Source organism: Palaemon carinicauda, unplaced genomic scaffold (genome assembly GCF_036898095.1).
Source record: "Palaemon carinicauda isolate YSFRI2023 unplaced genomic scaffold, ASM3689809v2 scaffold203, whole genome shotgun sequence".
In the NCBI taxonomy this organism is placed as follows: Eukaryota; Metazoa; Arthropoda; class Malacostraca; order Decapoda; family Palaemonidae; genus Palaemon; species Palaemon carinicauda.
In genome coordinates, this window is record NW_027169624.1 from 167,988 (window position 1) to 187,098 (window position 19,111).

A 19,111-nucleotide genomic window follows, 5' to 3' on the forward strand; every position below is an offset into this window, starting at 1 on the left:
TTCATCTAAAATACTTAATTTCATCTTGCTGTCCAACCTCTCAACATTTACTTCATTGTGTAACTAGGGTTTTTACCCAAGTTGCACTTCAGCACTGAAATGCTTAACCTGTCTCGGCATTTTGCTATATTCATGAACGTAATCCATGTGAGGGCTTTGTTCGGAATCTTGCAGATTAAGTGTTACTGGAATTTCAATAGTTTTTCATGACATGTATCCATGTTAACTGCATTTTACTTTCGGTGTACATTTTCACAGGTGCTGTCTGCATAAATCTTCTCAATGAGCCGGTCTCCATACGTCTTATTTCACAGACCCTGCATTTGCTGTTTTAAGACAAGAATTTTCTTCGTTTGGAAACTCTGCGCCTGATGACATGGCATCGTAGGATGTAAATCAAAAGTTTCTATTTCTGCAAGAGTACTTTACCAGCTTGGTGTTCAGCTGGTAATGTTAATTGTTTTAGAATGCATTTGTCTGGAGGTTCAACTTTATTCTTTTTCTGTTAGGGAGCACTGCTCTTCATCTGCATCTCTAATAGGAAAGCAGCAGCATAGGCAATTTGCCGAGTGGTCTCAAGGCTCTTCATCTGCATCTCTAATAGGAAAGCAGCAGCATAGGCAATTTGCCGAGTGGTCTCAAGGCTCTTCATCTGCATCTCTAATAGGAAAGCAGCAGCATAGGCAATTTGCCGAGTGGTCTCAAGGCTCTTCATCTGCATCTCTAATAGGAAAGCAGCAGCATAGGCAATTTGCCGAGTGGTCTCAAGTAACCACTCTCACGCTTACAAGACAAGAAAAGAATGGTTCTCTCAGCAGTCTTACACAAACCCAAGTCAGAGACATTACTTCTCGTCTCATAGGGTCAGTCTTTGAACGATATGAAAGCTTTTTTTAGGCCTATATTCATGACCTGTCAGTTTGTTTCCTCCTCTTCTAGGTTTGTGCACTTTCAAGATTGCATTTGTTTATATTTTGCACATGAAGGGGGAGAGGATTGCCGTCTGCTAGTTTAGTCAATACTCTAGAAAAACTTGTGACGTTTCAGTTATGAGGACAAATGTGGAAACTCTTACTTTCACTGCTTATTGGATGGAACAAGCTCTTCATGGTACAACATGGTCTCAAATTGCTGGAGATCTTTCTTACTCTCAGCCGAAGGACTCTCCTCTAGCCACCAAAGTTCCTCTCAAGGTTAGGCACACAGACTGGATGCTTGAGGGTAAGGGTTTTTGACCAAGTCATCTTCATTATGAGGCTCTTTCTACTCTTCATTATGAGGCTTTTTCTACTTTGGTTTCCAGAATCATCCATGGCTGGCTTGTCTTGTGTGTGGGACATTCCCTTCAGGAGGTGATCTGGAGGTGGTATTCATGTGTGCCTGTCCCCCTTGGGATTGAGAAACAAGCCGAAAGAGTGGGCAGCTGGGTCTCATATTGAGAAGCCAAAATTTACTATTGCAATGTGGCTGTCACCACCTTTATCAACTTGAAATTGTGTTTTAGGGATGCTTGTAATAGACTGTCACAAGTCTATGAGCCAGAAGTTTGATTTCCATTCAAACTTAATAGTTTATAGTAACGTCCGTTGGTTTAGGGATAATTGTAGTAGGCTATCACAAGTCTTGAGTCAGAAGTTTGATTTCCATTCAAACTTAATAGTTTATAGTAACGTCCGTCACCATCCAATTCTTGTTACATTTGGAAGGCACCCAAACTGCCCAATCCATATCTCACGAGGGTGGGGTTACTGCCATTGCTAGAAATTATTGAGCCTGAGTAGGCCTTTTACTAGCCTGAGTAGGCCTTTTACTCCTAACCCCCCCTCAAATGTGCTACCACTACTTGAAAAAATGGTCTCTAAGGGGTGACAGCCCCATTACAAGAGAGAATTTTGATTCCTCTTTATGAGATCCCAATCTTTTTCACAGAACTCAATCAATGAAAAAATCTTCAATTTTCCACAATACCTAGACCTGCTTTTTGGTCCTTTCCAATGGCAAACATCATGTTCCCAATATCCCTCAAAGTGGCAGGTGTGCCTAAAATGGACAGTAGAGTTCTACTTGTAATTGAACTTCCTGGGTTGAGAAAATCTTCAATTATTTGGATATCAACTGTCCACTATAGTTCTTCATTTTACAGACTAGACTCCACAAATTGGTTGCTTGTTGGTAGTACAGTAGATAGGGCGAGGTCTTTTTACCTGCTTTGGGGGTTGGATGAGTGGTTAGAAGAGTCTGTAACACCAGATACAAAGACAAACAGAATTCCCATTCTTTAACAGCCAAGGAAATGGTATGCTCTTCCTCAGTCGCACATTGCTGGAGATCTAAAAGGCTATGACAGATTCTCTTTACTCTCAGCTTAGAACTTCATAGCATTGGTATGCTCTTCCTCAGTCGTACATTGCCGAAGAACTTAGGCTATGGCTGATTCACTTTACTCTCAACTTAACTGCATAGCATTGATATGCTCTTCTTCAGTCGCACATTGCCCGAGATCTAAGGCTATGGCTGATTCTCTTTATTCTCAGCTTAGAGCTGCATAGCATTGGTATGCTCTTCCTCAGTCGCACATTGCCGGAGATCTAAAAGGCTATGGCTGATTCTCTTTACTCTCAGCTTAGAACTGCATAGCATTGGTATGCTCTTCAAATTAGCAGGTGGTTTCGAAATGAAAGGGTCAGTAATTGTGACCAGATATCCTGGGAGGAGGTTTGCCTCAATGACTTCGTACTATATTGTTAAAGTTCTCCAACCTATACAGTCTGTGCTTTGCAGACTGGTTGCTTGTTGCTGAGAGATCTCATAATGTGAGTACCTGTTCCATTTTCCTTTATAATCCTCTATGGTGGCTTGTCTGCTGGGGGAGGAAATTGCCTACAGGCGGTGATCCAGGAATGGTGGGCATTTGTGCCTCTCATCCTTGAGAAGAACAAACTAGGGAAGCTCTGAGCATCGTGCAGTGCTTGGTGATTGATTATATTATGCAAATTCTCTGTTTAACCTTTCATTTTGACATGTTGAACTTTTAGCATCTTGTTCAACATCATGTGGGTGGTAGTCCATTCCCATTCCATGCAATGAGTCACTCATTACAGTCAGGCCCTCCTATGGATTATGTGCTTGACGCACACAAGGCTTTTCTTCTCAGCCCTTGCCTCTAGTGACATTCACTTCCTCCTGTATCTTCAACTTCGTCGAATCATCTCCACATCCACTGAACGAAACCAAGTACAGGATTTCATCTTCCTTGTGACTGAGGCTTAAATACTCTTTGCCTCAGTTTCATGGTACAAGTACTACCAACTCTTGTGTGGATTATGAAGCAAATTTCTCCTAGAAGTATGGGACGAGTTCATATTTTGGGAGCATGTGTACCAGCTGTGTAAAAACGGTCCTTCACAGCTACTGTAGATATGTATTCCCCAATTGGAGAAGCTTGTTCACTTTTAGAAAGCAGAATTGCTTTACGAGCAAGCAAAATTTAATGAATGGTTTACATTTTCAAATCCTTTGTAGATAAAAACATGTAAAATAGTCAGAGCTATATTTTGAAAAGCTATTTGAAATATTTTTTTATGAATGTAAGAATTATCTTCAATATTAACTAAAATTTAATTTCATAGTATTTATTATTCTAAAATGACTGTTACCAATATAATGTAAAAACTAATTATGTACTCACTTTTGTTTTTCCCAGAAGTTATCAAAGATACCTCATTAAACATGTCATGCATTGCGTACATATTCGTTGTATAAGTTTCCTTCATCTGGCATTCTGTAAATTATAAATCGGAAATTATCATCTGATGTTGCATTTTCACTAATGAAAGCTTCAACTCTATAGGTGTGAATTTTATTCTTGACAATATTGTATGTACATGAGTTATAAAATTTCTACACAATATATACAGTCATAAAAATATTGATATAATCATCATTGGTTTCTAAAAAATACACATTTGTACCAAGATGCAATATGAAAAGAACCTGAAAACACAGTAAGTACAAGAAGGCAATGAGGCAATACTAACTGCAAAAAGAATTGTAAATAAAAAAGGGTGTATAAATTGCACTTTTAAATAATTTCTTGTCTACTTAAGAGGAAATAACTAACAAAATTACTTTAATTGATTATGAATAACATTGACAAAATTACTTTTTTGACTCCTTATTAATTATGAGGACAAGATTAACCCTTTTACCCCCAATGGACGCACTGGTACGTTTCACAAAACGCATCCCTTTACCCTCATGGTACGTCCTTGCAAAAAACTGCTATTTAAATTTTTTTTTTGCATTTTTTTTATAACTTTGAGAAACTTCAGGCATAGGCATTTTCCAAAAGAATGAGACCAACCTGACCTCTCTATGACAAAAATTAAGGCTATTAGAGCAATTTAAAAAATATATATATAGCAAAATGTGCTTGAAAAAATAAAACGCCTTGGGGGTTAAGGGTTGGAAAGTTCCAAATAGCCTGGGGGTAAAAGGGTTAAAAAGAATAGATCCCAAATTATAAAGTACTGTTTTCACAAAAGTTTGGATAAAAAACTTACCGAAATGATATGCAATATAAACGACAAAGAAGGAAAACATCTGTGAGAATCACGCTTAAGGAAAAATACATACGTATGAGAGAAGCTAAAGTTACCCTATGTGTAGCAGATATTAAATATAATACTGTTGTAATACTGGGTGAACAGGTGTTCTTGCTCTTTCAGGAGATATCTTATCATGATGGCATCTGAATTTCTAATTGCAAATACCACAGACCATTGTATTATCATCCTTTTAAAATTACAAAAATTACTTTTTTTTTTTCCATCAAAATTTACTTTTTCAATAATGCATGGATTCAGATTTCATAAAATAGATAAGACTTACAAAGTCTGTTCATATAAAAAAAAGATTGACTGACCTATTTAGAACTTCCTTTTAAGTGTTAGAAAATTTGCTTAAAAGTAAGAAATTATTGTCAATACTTTATCACAAGTAAAGAGTAGCCTCTCATTTTGAGTGAGAATTATATGGAACAGTATCAGCAAATGTGGACCACTGCACTAAGGCATTTATAATATACATAGAAATTCAAAACATAACTGTCGTAAAAAAAAAATGTCAAATAGTTTTAATCACCGTATACAATAAGTTACTTTGAAGGAGAAATTTAAGGCATCAGCGGTCCAGTATCAGTCAGACACAGTTCAAAATCCTCCTCGATCAATTCATAGGTCAAAGGTGATCCCCTTGGAAGATATGCAATTAAAGGAGCAAAACAACAGTTCAACCAAATGCTGTTGGTTTTACAGAGAAAACACATACAATAATACTGTATGTGTTTTAAGACTGTTTACCTTTGTTAATACATCACAATGAAAAACAAGATATAACCGACTTCTTTTTTGCCAAAGAAATTATTAATCACACTACTACATTAAAGCAATGTAATTAAATGTCTACTGTAATAGGAACAAAATTCAATCTTTAATAATTCTATAATGATAATTTAAAATTTTTATCTTTTCCCAAAATTTTGATATGTATACCGGTATATAAACTAAATTTCCCATCAATATATGACTGGAAAAAGTAGTCATACCGGTATATAAACTAAATTTCCCATCAATATATGACTGGAAAAAGTAGCCAAACTTCCTATGTAAGTTTGAAGTACATAAATCTTTAAATGCTACGGAACATTGCTTTAATGAAGTAGTTATCGAGCATCTTTTATGGCGACAGTTCTTCCAGAGAAAAGGTTTTCGGAAATATTTCTGAAATGGAAATTACTCTGCCAAATTGTATATATGGAGAAAACTCTTGTATTTTTCTAAGCTCTCCATATAACTTCGTCTGACAAAGAAATACAAAAAGTGGCACAATGTATAGCTATCTACCCCTCAAAGTTATTTAAAACCCCTCCATACACATTCATATATAAAACTATATGAAAATATTATGTAAAAACATGAAAAAATGAACCTTATGGCTTGCATACATAACTAGTTTTTAAGCCAATCATTGTTTTTCATTTCATATGAACAAATTTTGTACTATCTTTCCAATACAATTATGAATATACACAAAACATTTAGTAACATAAGAGGCTATATCAAGAAATTTCATTAAAGCCTTTTCTTACATCCGAGATTCTTTGTGAACAGAAGCGAGGTAAATCAATTTTCGTAAATTTCAAAATAGCCAAGGTAGGAAAATTTGTATTAATCCCATTCTAATTTCCTTCTCAAAGGAAAAAGGAAAAAAACATTCAATACTATTTTAAAAAGAGAGGGAAAGGTAATCTTACCAGAAAATATCATTTAGCATCATTTTACTACCAATACAATTTAATAACCAAAGTCACTCCTTTTCTGCAACGTTTGTATCTGGAGTTCTCTGTTGTGATCAACTTACTGGATGCGAATGTTCAATCCCTTTTAATATCAGAGAAATTATAATACCTAAACAGTATTAACCCTTCTACCCCCAATGGATGTACTGGTACGTTTCACAAAACTCATCCCTTAACCCCCATGAACGGTACGTCCTTGTAAAAAACGGCTATTTGCATTTTTTTTGCATATTTTTGATAACTTTATGAGAAACTTCAGGCATTTCCCAAAATAATGAGACCATTTTCCAAAATAATGAGACCAACCTGACATCTCTATGACAAAAATTAAGGCTGTCAGCGGAATCTAAAAAATAAAAAAAATATTGCAAAACGTGCTTGAAAAAGAAAAACGCCTGGGGGTTAAGGGTTGGAAAGTTCCAAACAGCATTGGGGGTAAAAGGGTTAATGATTCTGTATTTACATGGTGCCCCAAAGCTATTCTCACTAGTGTCCATGACATTTAAATCGCATTATAAACCTAAAGAATGCATTGTAGATGATATTGGTTGATATCCCCTAAAGTAAAGATAAAGGCTTCTAATGAAAATCCCTGATGCCTAATTTACAAATCAACATTCTTTGAAAATATAAGCAATTGTGCAGGTCACTGTCTTCATTAATACAGTACTTGACATCAAGCATCAAGTAGAAGCAGCAATCTTTGGGCCAGTATAAAACACAACTAAAAAAAGCAAGGATAAGGAAGATTACCAAGAAACGTCAGACGAATTGGTAAGAAGGAATGTCAAATGGAATATAAATGCATGCTAACTCCCTATTGCCTATACTGTCACATAAGTACTTCCTTAAAATTCATGATAAAGCTTCGACACTGAGCTCGAGGTGAACCTCCCAAAGGCACCAAGAAAAATAACAATAAAAATATCTTTGACATTTCACCAGACTGTGGGGTAGGCACTGGCTCAATTCCCTACTGCAAGTAAAGATTTATAGAGAATCATATATGCATATATATATGTATACGTATAGAACTATTTATCTCATTTACATATGTTCACAAACCTATTGCTGTTTATAAATGATACACTGAACTGGTCACTGAGTATACTTTTGGTTCACTGGTTTTGTTTACTTAATTCTTTTGTATATATCTTATAAACACTTCTGTACACTGTCTACACTGAATACCTCTCTACATGAGATCAGTTTAAATGGGCTCCAAATACAGAGCTCCCGAATGGCGTAAGTTTAGTATTCTTCAGTTTGCCTAACAACTTAAGTCATTATCAATGTTTTTATCAATTGCTAGACAACTGTATCTAATACTTATACCAAAGTGTCTAGGACATAAACACCTTCATCACTACTGCTGTGAAGAGAACTTAAACCTGTATCTGAATTAGAGTCTGTGGAGTCCGTATCCTTCCCACTTCTCTCAGAGTTTTTTGGTGAATTTAACGTGGAAGTTGACTTATTCGTAGTAGTATTATCAGGCACTTTATTATTGAGACCACTGGTAGAGCTACTAGTAGAAGCTTCTGAAGACGTACTAGATCGCGAACTCACACACAGACTACTATTGTTTGCGGAGTCCCCATCATCATCTTCGTCTATTACCGGAGGAGGACAGGCTGGAAGAGGCGGAGGATCATCATCTTCCTCATCCTCTTCCCATATAACATTTTTGGTACTGCTATTTTTTAGAATAGAAACTAAATTAGTGTTACCATTGGTAGGTTTTGCGATAGGTACAGAAGGTACTCTCTCTACTGTCACTGCTGGTGGGGGTGGCGGTGGTGGAGCACTCGAGTTCATGGCAGGCGGTGGTACTGTATTTTTACTTACCTCGCCCTCTTCATCGGGTAAACGGAAAGCCGTGGGTGGGAGGTGGATGATGTAATTAAGGTGCTGTTGTAACGCTCGGGTTTCCATATCCGATTCGGAGTCTTCGCGAAGAAGGGCTTCCAGTTCTTTACGCTGCTGCCAGAGAACAGTTTCCATTTCTCTGAGTGTGATTTCGTTCTGACGGGCATTAGTGACCAATTGTGCATGTGCGAGGGCAACACAAGCCAACTCTTGCTGCAAAATTTCAGCTTCATCTTTTTGCTGCTCATCAGCAGCTTCAACGGCATTCAACATACCAGCCAACGCCTCTTCCTCGTGCAGCAGACGTGTATTCATCTGCTCAATTTTACCAAGAAGTCTGACAATCTCTTCTAGTTCATCTGTACCGGATGCAATAGCATTTTCTTCCTCTTGATTCAAAGCACTTTCCTCTGTTACGACACCCGAGTCATTGCTCTTCTCCTCACTCCCAGGCTCATCTTTCATTTCACCCTGATCATCCTTTAGGTATGAATGAAGCAGGTAGTCGGTACCTAGGTTCTGTACTCGCAGCAAGTGCATTTGCTGTTCGTACTGCTCAATTTGATGTTCTCGCTCCTGGAGTCTACGTAGCTGAGTCTGGATGGTCTCTCCCTGTGCCACTACCAGACGCATCAGTCTCTCCATAGTCTCACTGAAATAGAAGGGAATATTAATAAAATCATAATAACTAAGGAGTAATGGGCACTTCTAATTGAAGGTTGTTTTACTAAGGTAAACTGAAAGCTAAGGGAATCATATGAATGAAAAGCACTCCTGAAACTTAAACTACTATACTCTATTCCTAAATGAATATAGTATTTCCTTAATAAAAATGTTTAAAAATTACTGACTTTTTTCACTATTCGATAATTCCTTATGACAGGATTATTTTGAAGTTAAGACCACCAAATTATTTACATGTGGAGCGGTCCAATAGGAAGGAATGACAAATTTAGCTTCTGACATTACTACAGTAATATTGATTGTGTGAAAGCATACTCAATACATTACCTATGATGGTTTCCTTAAAAATACAATAGAATAATTTCTACCAATATATTTATACAAAATATATAAAGAAAATATTTTTCAATGAATCTATCTATAATATTTTATAGAGCAACAAAGAAAAATAATGAAAAAATAACTAATTTCAGCAACTCAAAAATTCATATTGCAATATACAGGTATTAGATTATTGGTAATAAACATGACAAATTAATATACATATACACTGTACATTGCAATTACAAGAACAACGATGACAGAAAAATTATGGGCAAATTAATTTAGAAACTAAGAATTTCATTTGTAAAAAAAATAGTTGTTTGGATATTAATATGGCAGATACTAGAGACAATATTGCCATAGGATATAAATTACAGCTGCAACAAAGAAAATAAAATATTAGAATTACACACATACACACACACACACACTATATATAATATATATATATATATATATATATATATATATATATATATATATATTATATGTAGTAAATATTAAAAAAAACAGGTGAAAGGAAGAGCAAAGAAAATAAAAATATTAAAATTACATACACACACACACACACACACACACACACATATATATATATATATACATATATATATATATATATATACGTAGAAAATAAAAAAAATTAAATGAGTGAAAGGAAAAGATTTTCAGACCACCCCGGAAGCAACCGGGCCAGTAGGGGGGAGGGGGGGGGGGGCACTCACGAAATTCATCTCATCGTGACCACGAAGTAGTTAAAATAAACATCTAAAATAATGAAATAATGGCTTCACACACGGGCTTCATACGACACCGATCTTACATGCGAGATGTAACTTGAATTTGTACGCGAATAATGCTAATTTGTTTGGACTTTATGTGAAGTCATATGATTCATTGTGTTTAGAATTTTGATGTTTAGATGGGAAAAATTTTGAAATGCTTCTTAGTAAGCTACCAAGAATTTAACGAAAAGTTATCCACTCATTATTATTATTCTTTATTCTAAGTTATTTAATAGCGATTTTTTTAATTATTCGTAATTAGACAATAGCTTAATAAAATAAACACATTACCTTTGATAACACTTAATGAAATAAACACATCTTAATCCAGACTCGAGCATTCTGGCTATCAATAAATTTGTTTTTTTATCAAGATGTATCTGTATTTACATACATTCATACATCACCTGTTTTTATTTTATTAGGATGTATCTGTATTAAATGCATTCATAAGATGTATCTGTATTTACACGCATTCATACATACATCACCTGTTTTTATTTTATTAAGATGTATCTGTATTTACACACATTCATACATACATCACCTGTTTTTATTTTATTCGGATGTATCTGTATTTACATAGTCATACATACATCACCTGTTTTTATTTCATTAGGATGTATCTGTATTAAATGAATTCATATATACATCACCTGTTTTTATTTTATTAGATGTATCTGTATTAAATGAATTCATACATACATCTATGATTTATTAAGATAAAAATAATAATCACGATTACCTTTAAAATCCCCAAATAGCTAAAAATAGGACATATAAACCATACCTTTTGAAATGAGAAAATAGGCTAAAGTGCGGAGTTCCGCATCTTGGTCTGCAGGCTTTCCGGATAAACTTCATGGTGGCGGTAATCAACACCACGAAACTTGAATAAAAACAGTCCTAACCACTAATTATGTCCTTTTCCCGAATAGCTATTTTAATAACGTGGCACATTTGGAAGACAAAAAATCAATGGGTGAACAGATAGATATCACAAGATGCGTTATGACAGTTCAACTTATACTTCATTTCTTAGTTATTTTTTTTTTTCATTAAATGAATTTTATCTATATGCTGATGTTTTCTCTATACTGAAATTTTTTTCTATCTTGTTCATAAATAGAAAAAAAAACTTTTTCGAACTATTCAAGTTCCATATGAGTAAAGTAAAAAAGTGCCAATTAAATATTAAGTCTGATGTAACTACATGGTCAACTGTATCTCCAGGTCTTTAAGCAAGTGTATCTCGAAGTCTTTAAGCAAATGTATCTCGAGGTCGTTGAGCAAGTAAATCTCGAGGTCTTTAAGCAAATGTATCTCGAAGTCTTTAAGCAAGTGTATCTCGAAGTCTTTAAGCAAGTGTATCTCGAAGTCTTTAAGCAAATGTATCTCGAGGTCTTTAAGCAAATGTATCTCGAAGTCTTTAAGCAAATGTATCTCGAGGTCTTTAAGCAAATGTATCTCCAGGTCTTTAAGCAAATGTATCTCGAAGTCTTTAAGCAACAATGAAAACAATTCATCAACAAAACTGGTTATCAAAAGTACTTTAACAAATTGACATCAATCCAAAAAGGGTGCTTCTATGAACTACTTTAGTAAGAGTTCCCTTAAAAGGTTTCAATTTAAGCGTCAACTACTCAAAATTCCTATTTCTGACAGGAGAAATAAGATACAGTATATGCAAATCCCCAAGACAAAGTCTATACGAAATTCCCGGCAAAACCATAAACCTTAAAGCTCTCCTTCGAGAGATAGAAAAAAACTAACTACGAGCGTTAAAGGGAGCAAAAACAGAGACCCATAAAACAAGGTAAAAAGAAAATTAAATTTCTGCCTATAAAAAGAACCACAAAACTGCCCCAAGTATGGCTATGAGACGTTGAAAGGTCAACTTCCTAGAGAGTACAGTCAACAAAAAAGCTCTCTCTCTCTCTCTCTCTCTCTCTCTCTCTCTCTCTCTCTCAATGAGCGCCAGACTGTTTACATTCTCCGCACGATTCATTCAGCTAAGAATCGGAGGAGGCTCCTTTTACTTAGCGTGACCGTGGGCGTAAGAGGCCTTGGATGCCTCCTGGAGTCTATAAGGGATGATGGTTCCTTCGAAGATTCCCCCCTTCTCTCAATTCTCTTTTTAAATGTCTTTCATTCTGCTGCGTCGTCTGTCTTTTTATCATTTTTCTCCGCGTCTCATTTATTTAGAATTGGAAGAAAGCGACGCTTTCATTCATGTCAGGCCATTCGACCGTCCAACGGTGTTGTTGCAAATCAAGTGTCTGGCGGGCTAATGTCGCAACGACGGCAGTCTATTCACTATTCCGCATCTGTTGTTGTTGGTTGGGGTCGGGCATACAAACAAGCGTAGATATACGTGACAAGTCAATCTCCCACAAGTCAGAGGTCGTATTTACTAAGTACTTACTGTCCCAAAAGTCCCCGTAAGTAATATTTATAAACAATTTTACATGTGATTTTCATAATATCTTGTAGATTTATATTGTTTTTTTTTTCTTTTTTTTTTAAACGATCAGTTCACTGTATTCCATAGCTAATCTCAGTGTTAAAAACAATGACGTTTGTATTAACAGTTTCATAAGTTTCCTTCTTAGAGTTTTCAGCTTTACGATTGACTCGAAAATATAGTGCTCACAATTTCGAAAAAAGTTATCAATATTATTTTCTCCCCTGCACTTCAAACACTACACTAAATATAATTACATTCTCAAAGCAATGGGATTTCAGAAAAAAATATACAATCAATACGACAAATGTTTTTAAATAGTAAAAATAATTAATGACATTTTCGATCCCAACACAACTAAGGTCTCCACATTTCGCTGTACCATAAACACCATTTTTCTTTATCGGTTTGTCCTTCTCAAGGCTCTATAGCAATTCACATATTGCTATAACTTCGACCAATGAGATTATTTTCGATGCATTACAAATACTACGCTGTTTATACAGAAATACGAATTTCACAAGTTAATATGAATCGCAAGCACTACACAAGCACAGAAACCCACTAAATGACTACAGGGAGAGAGAGAGAGAACCTTCCCCGTGGCACTACAGAAGCAAACTCTAAAAGGTGCCACAATGCCCAAACCCTTCTTGCCCTCGCCGCCTTGCCCTTCACCTCGAGGTGCCAATTAGGAAGTTATAAAACAGCATTGCTTGCTTTTTCCGGTTTCTTATAAAGGTAATCTTACTTATATCTGCGTAAAAGAATAAATAGTATTTGCTTCTAAATAAAATAAGCAGGGTCAAAATATATAACTAAATATTGAGAACTTGTATGATAAACAAAACCGTTTTGGGTAAATATTCCTAGCTGGCAACTCTATCGGTCAAGCTCATACCCTTCACCTGGGATGGCTGAGTAACTACAATTCTTACGGCTACTTTTTTTTTCTTTTATCCAGACGTTTATCAGAAATGATTATATTTCTATATGCATTGATAAATAATAAATAAGGAATGTATGAATATGAACTCATAAATAGTTTAAGAGTTAATTAAATACACATTTTACATTCTCTGTAAAGTGTTGAAATAGATTTGTGACATTTTGAATTGTCAACTTCCAAGAATTACAATTTCATATCAATCCGTTTGAACTCTCTCTCTCTCTCTCTCTCTCTCTCTCTCTCTCTCTCTCTCTCTCTCTCTCTCTCTCTCTCTCTCGATCCATTCTCTTTCTATCAAAACAATCTCCTCTGCCAAACACACGCAATGACTCAAAGGCAACTGAATTACTTAATAAGCCACAAAAAAGCTACACTTACTTTCTCTCAACCTGTCAGTGATCGAAACGAACAAAAAATATTAACACCATGTACGGTCGAACTCCTTTTACCTTTTTAAGGAAACAGTTTATCTTACACACCTTTCATTGAAAGATTTAAACATGATTTAGCCTCTCAGTCTGTCTGTCTGTCTCCTTTTAACTTTATAAGGAAACAGTTTATCTTACACACATTTCATTGAAAGTTTTAAACATAATTTAGCCTCTCTGTCTGTCTGTCTATAAGAAACAGTTAATCTTACACACGTTTCATTGAAAGTTTTAAACATGATTTAGCCTCTCTGTCTGCCTGTGTCTGTCTCTCTATAGGAAACAGTTGATCTTACACACCTTTTATTGAAAGTCTTGAACACGATTTAGCCTCTCTGTCTGTCTCTCTATAGGAAACAGTTTATCTTACACACCTTTCATTGAAAGATTTAAACATGATTTAGCCTCTCTGTCTGTCTGCCTGTCTATAGGAAACAGTTGATCTTACACACCTTTCATTGAAAGTTTTTAACATGATTTAGCCTCTGTCTGTCTGTGTCTGTCTCTCTATAGGAAACAGTTGATCTTACACACCTTTCATTAAAAGTTTTTAACATGATTTAGTATCTCTGTCTATCCGTCTAGAGGAAACAGTTAATCTTACATACCTTTCATTGAAAGTTTTGAATATGATTTAGCTCTCTCTCTCTCTCTCTCTCTCTCTCTCTCTCTCTCTCTCTCTCTCTCTCTCTCTCTCTCTCTCTCTCAAGACTTTCGCGCGCTGTTTTTGAGTGACATTTACTTCCTTTCTTGCCAATTAATGGATGAAGCGATCGCTTAGGGGACGAGTTCCGAAATGTCAAAATGTCAACCGGTTATGCAATTCTGGATGCTCTTACTTCAAGTCACATGTTCTGATAGTTTTTTTTTTTAATAAACAATCTCTTTTCCTCATAAAATAAGACTAAGAAAGTTGTTTAATACTGTCACTGAGGAAGAGTGCTTAGCTAACCATCGACTATTTTCGTTTGAATAATTATCAAGAAATGCGGTACATAAATGAATTAAGAAGAAGCATGTAAAATACCCTTTCGAGATATTTAGTGACAAATACAGTAAATATCAGTGAGAGTATATAACTCAAGAGGCACTAAGTAGAGCGCAGACATCCGCCGCGGCAGCTTATTTCTCGACCTTGACCTTTGACCACGTGTATTAATTGATGTGGATTTTCATACACTCAAATATGAACCAAGTTTGAAGTCTCTGTGACAATGATGTCCAAACTTATGGCTGATTACGTGAATTGGACATTATGTTTGACCGTTACTTTGCCCTTTGACATCGACATTCCAAAATCTAATAATTTCCAGATTTTACATAAGTTAATCCCTGCAAGTTCCATTACTCTACGATTAAAATTGTGGCAGGAGGATGTTCATAAACAAACACACACACACACACACACACACACACACACAAACAAGGGCGGAAACATAACCCCCTTCTAACTTCGTTGGCGGAGGTAATAAGACCTTTTTCCTATAAAATTTTGACCTTTTCTTCAGAAAACACGAACCCATTTAGAAACAAGAGGACTAAAGTCATTGTAAGAGACGAAGACGTAGAATCCAACTTCAGACACAATTTCTTTTACATGAAGGGTTTAATTGGTATGAATACTTGACTATCATTATTTGTTGTACTTGGGCTGGCTATATGTTACACAGCTGGGGGGTGGGGGGTGGGAGGCGCTCTTCCTAGGACTGGATCAAGGTCAGACATTTGGCATTCCAAGTCTAGATTACTTGGCTTTCCCAAGGAATATATAGTGTTTTCTCAGAGGCATTATCTAGTATTGATCGTATCTAATTCGAGATACCGTTGTTATGGACTTCTAAATATATCCCTCGACTGGTCTTTCTCACGAGACAATATTGCCTCTGCATACGAATTTAACTTCCTTAAACAACGTGTGATTATTGCACTGTTTCTGTAACTCGAAATAAAAGTTTTTTTTTCTCTCTCTCTCGAAACACCGGGGTCTAGGCGATGTCAGGCAGGGCAGCCGGTCGGGACTACGGCCCACCCCAAAAGCCAAAGCAAAGTCCTTAATAAGAAGGGAACCGTGTTACCCCATACGAATGGGAAAAAAAGCACGCTAATAGAAGAAGATAATCTATTTTACCAAGTGATCTTTTGGGTTACCCAATGCGTTTTTCGAAGTCTCCTCTAACCAAGTAAAATCGTAATTGTTAATAAAACGTTTTTTCCACTTTACAATCTATTCTACTAAATGATCTTTTGGTTTATCCCATGCGTTTTTCGACGTCTCCCTTACCCAAGCAAAATTGTAATTGTTGTAGATGATAACGTATATACTGGATGATATTTACCTTTACTTTAACTGTTTTTATAAACGGAATTTGGCGTTGTATCATATAAATTATAATAGATGAGTAAATACAGATGTGAAACGCCGTTCACCTATTTCTCACTCTACTTCTTCTTCTTTGCCCGCATCTTTCCCCACTTTCATGTGGGGTCGATGTTTCTTACCAGCTTTCTCCATCTACCTCTGTCCCACACTTCATCACCGGTTAATCCCTTTGATCGAAGGTCATCCTTGATACAGTCCATCCACCTTCGCTTTGTTCTCCCTCTCCTTATCCTTCCCTGTACCTCCACTTCCACCACTCTCCTCCCAATATACTGTTCTTCTCTTCTCATGACATGACCATACCACCTTAGTCTACTTTCTTCACCGGTTAATCCCTTTGATCGAAGGTCATCCTTGATACAGTCCATCCACCTTCGTTTTGGTCTCCTCCTTCTCGTTCCCTGTACCTCAATTTCCATCACTCTCCTCCCAATATACTGTTCTTCTCTTCTCATGACATGACCATACCACCTCAGTCTTCTTCTTCTTCTTCTTTTTCTTCTTTCCATCACCAATTTCTCACTCAATATTTAGTTACCAAATTTTGAAAATTAGAATAAATGCTCACCAAAATTTCGGGTCCTCCCTGGCCAACTTCTTGGGATGAACGGTTTCTTTGGGACTGTGGTGGGCGTGTCTCCACTTGTGGCGTCTCCGACTTCTCTCCGGCCGGCCGATGCTACTGTTACCCCCTCCCGAGGACAAGCAACTGTCCCCGTCGCGCACCCGTCGGAGGGAGAAACGGACTTCTCCGACGGCCTCGCCCCATGTACGCCATACCTGAGGAGGAAAAAAAATATTTAGATGTTAAGAAGTAACTACATGAACACCCAAATTGTACGTACGATTGTCACACTAAAAATCTGAAAAGGGACTTTGAAGGAGACAATATGCTTAAATACGTATCAAATTAAGGATTGTGGTGGCCAATGCAGTCCCTGTCTTCTGAACACAAGACTGGGGTTCGAGTCCCGCTCAAAATCGTTAGTTCCTTTGGCCGCTGCAACCTCATCATCATTGTGAGCTAAGGATGGGGGGTTATGGGGATGTAATGGGTCTATCTGCTAAGTCATCAGCAGCCATTGCCTGGCCCTCCTTGGTCCAAGCTTGGGTGGAGAGGGGGCTTGGGCGCTCATCACTATATATGGTCAGTCTCTAGGGCACTGTCCCTTGCCTCTGCCATTCATGAGCAGCCTTTAACATGAGTATGGAGACTTGTAAACACCTTACACAAATATTCTATAATACACAAGCACAAACTATCATTTTGAAATTATCCAATATAGATGGAATCACGGTCATACTGTTTAATGAAATTTTGCTTCTTCAAAACTATATTAATTAATTGATTAGGCGTTATCTGGAATTCTGACATCTAAGGTCCAAAACTATATGAAAAGTTAAAACAAAAATGAACAAATATTAATGTTAATTATCATCATTACTTATTCAATCGTTCACCTTTAAAAATAGAAATTAACAAGTGGATTTTTTTTTAATTATTGCTAGTCAATTATTGTTATTCAAAAATAAACGTAATGGATAAAATAATTACAAGTTTGGATTTATATATTTTGTAACAACTTATCAAATCTGTTTTATATATATATCTATATTTGGGGGGGGGGGGGGGCTAAAAAATACAGATTTTAAGCTTAAATCATAAATAGCATTAAATAATTTACAGATTTTAAGCTTAAACAATAAATAGCATTAAATAATTTATACAAATTTTAAGCTTAAATCATAAATAACATTAAATAATTTATACAGATTTTAAGCTTAAATCATAAATAGCATTAAATAATTCATACAGATTTTAAGCCTAAATCATAAATAGTATCAAATAATTTATACAGATTTCAAGCTTAAATCATAAACATTAAATAATTTATACAGATTTTAAGCTTAAAACATAAATAGCATTAAATAATCTATACAGATTTTAAGCTTAAATAATCTATACAGATTTTAAGCTTAAATAATCTATACAGATTTTAAGCTTAAATAATTTATACAGATTTTAAGCTTAAATAATTTATACAGATTTTAAGCTTAAATAATTTAAACAGATTTTAAGCTTAAATAATTTATACAGATTTTAAGCTTAAATAATTTAAACAGATTTTAAGCTTAAATAATTTATACAGATTTTAAGCTTAAATAATTTATACAGATTTTAAGCTTAAATAATTTATACAGATTTTAAGCTTAAATCATAAATAGCATTAAATAATTTATACAGATTTTAAGCTTAAATCATAAATAGCATTAAATAATTTATACAGATTTTAAGCTTAAATAATTTATACAGATCTTAAGCTTAAATAATTTATACAGATTTTAAGCTTAATTCATAAATAGCATCAATTAATTTATTCTTTACCTTGAGTATTCTCTGCTCGTGGTCCAGAGGCCTCTCCACCTTTCGCCATCTCTCAACGATGACGTAATGGTTGACGTCACTATCGTCGATGCGTGCATTTTGCTGCGCGCGCAGCAGCGCCTTGATGACGTCATGGCAGGTCGTTCGGCGAGTCACGCCCGTCACCCACTTCTGCACGCCCTCAACCCACACTCCGATCTCCACCTCACTCGTCATCACGACCCTTTAAGAAGAAAGGGGAGATTTTTATTGTTAAAAGCAGGGTTATTATAACAACAACAATAATAATAATAAAAATAATTATTGTAAGAATACACATATTTTGAACAAAAAATATTTGCAGTGGCAGATAAATAATTGTTCAAATGATTTACCCTTTCCCCACTATAAAACCATCCTAATACATATAAAGTATATATATATATATATATATATACATACATATATATATATATATATATATATTACTTTCTCCAACATAACTAAT

The 19,111-nt window shown here is 35.5% G+C and overlaps 1 protein-coding gene across 1 annotated transcript; it reads right to left on the reverse strand.

The window, feature by feature from the left end:
* Positions 1-5,607: 5,607 nt before the first annotated feature.
* Positions 5,608-18,846, reverse strand: LOC137635958 (ras association domain-containing protein 10-like). Its single transcript, XM_068368420.1, has 3 exons — positions 18,625-18,846; positions 16,807-17,018; positions 5,608-8,879 (listed from the first exon to the last, which is right to left on the reverse strand). The coding sequence occupies exons 1-3, from the start codon at positions 18,838-18,840 to the stop codon at positions 7,688-7,690; spliced, it is 1,620 nt and encodes a 539-aa protein (XP_068224521.1). The 5' UTR covers positions 18,841-18,846; the 3' UTR covers positions 5,608-7,687.
* Positions 18,847-19,111: the final 265 nt, after the last annotated feature.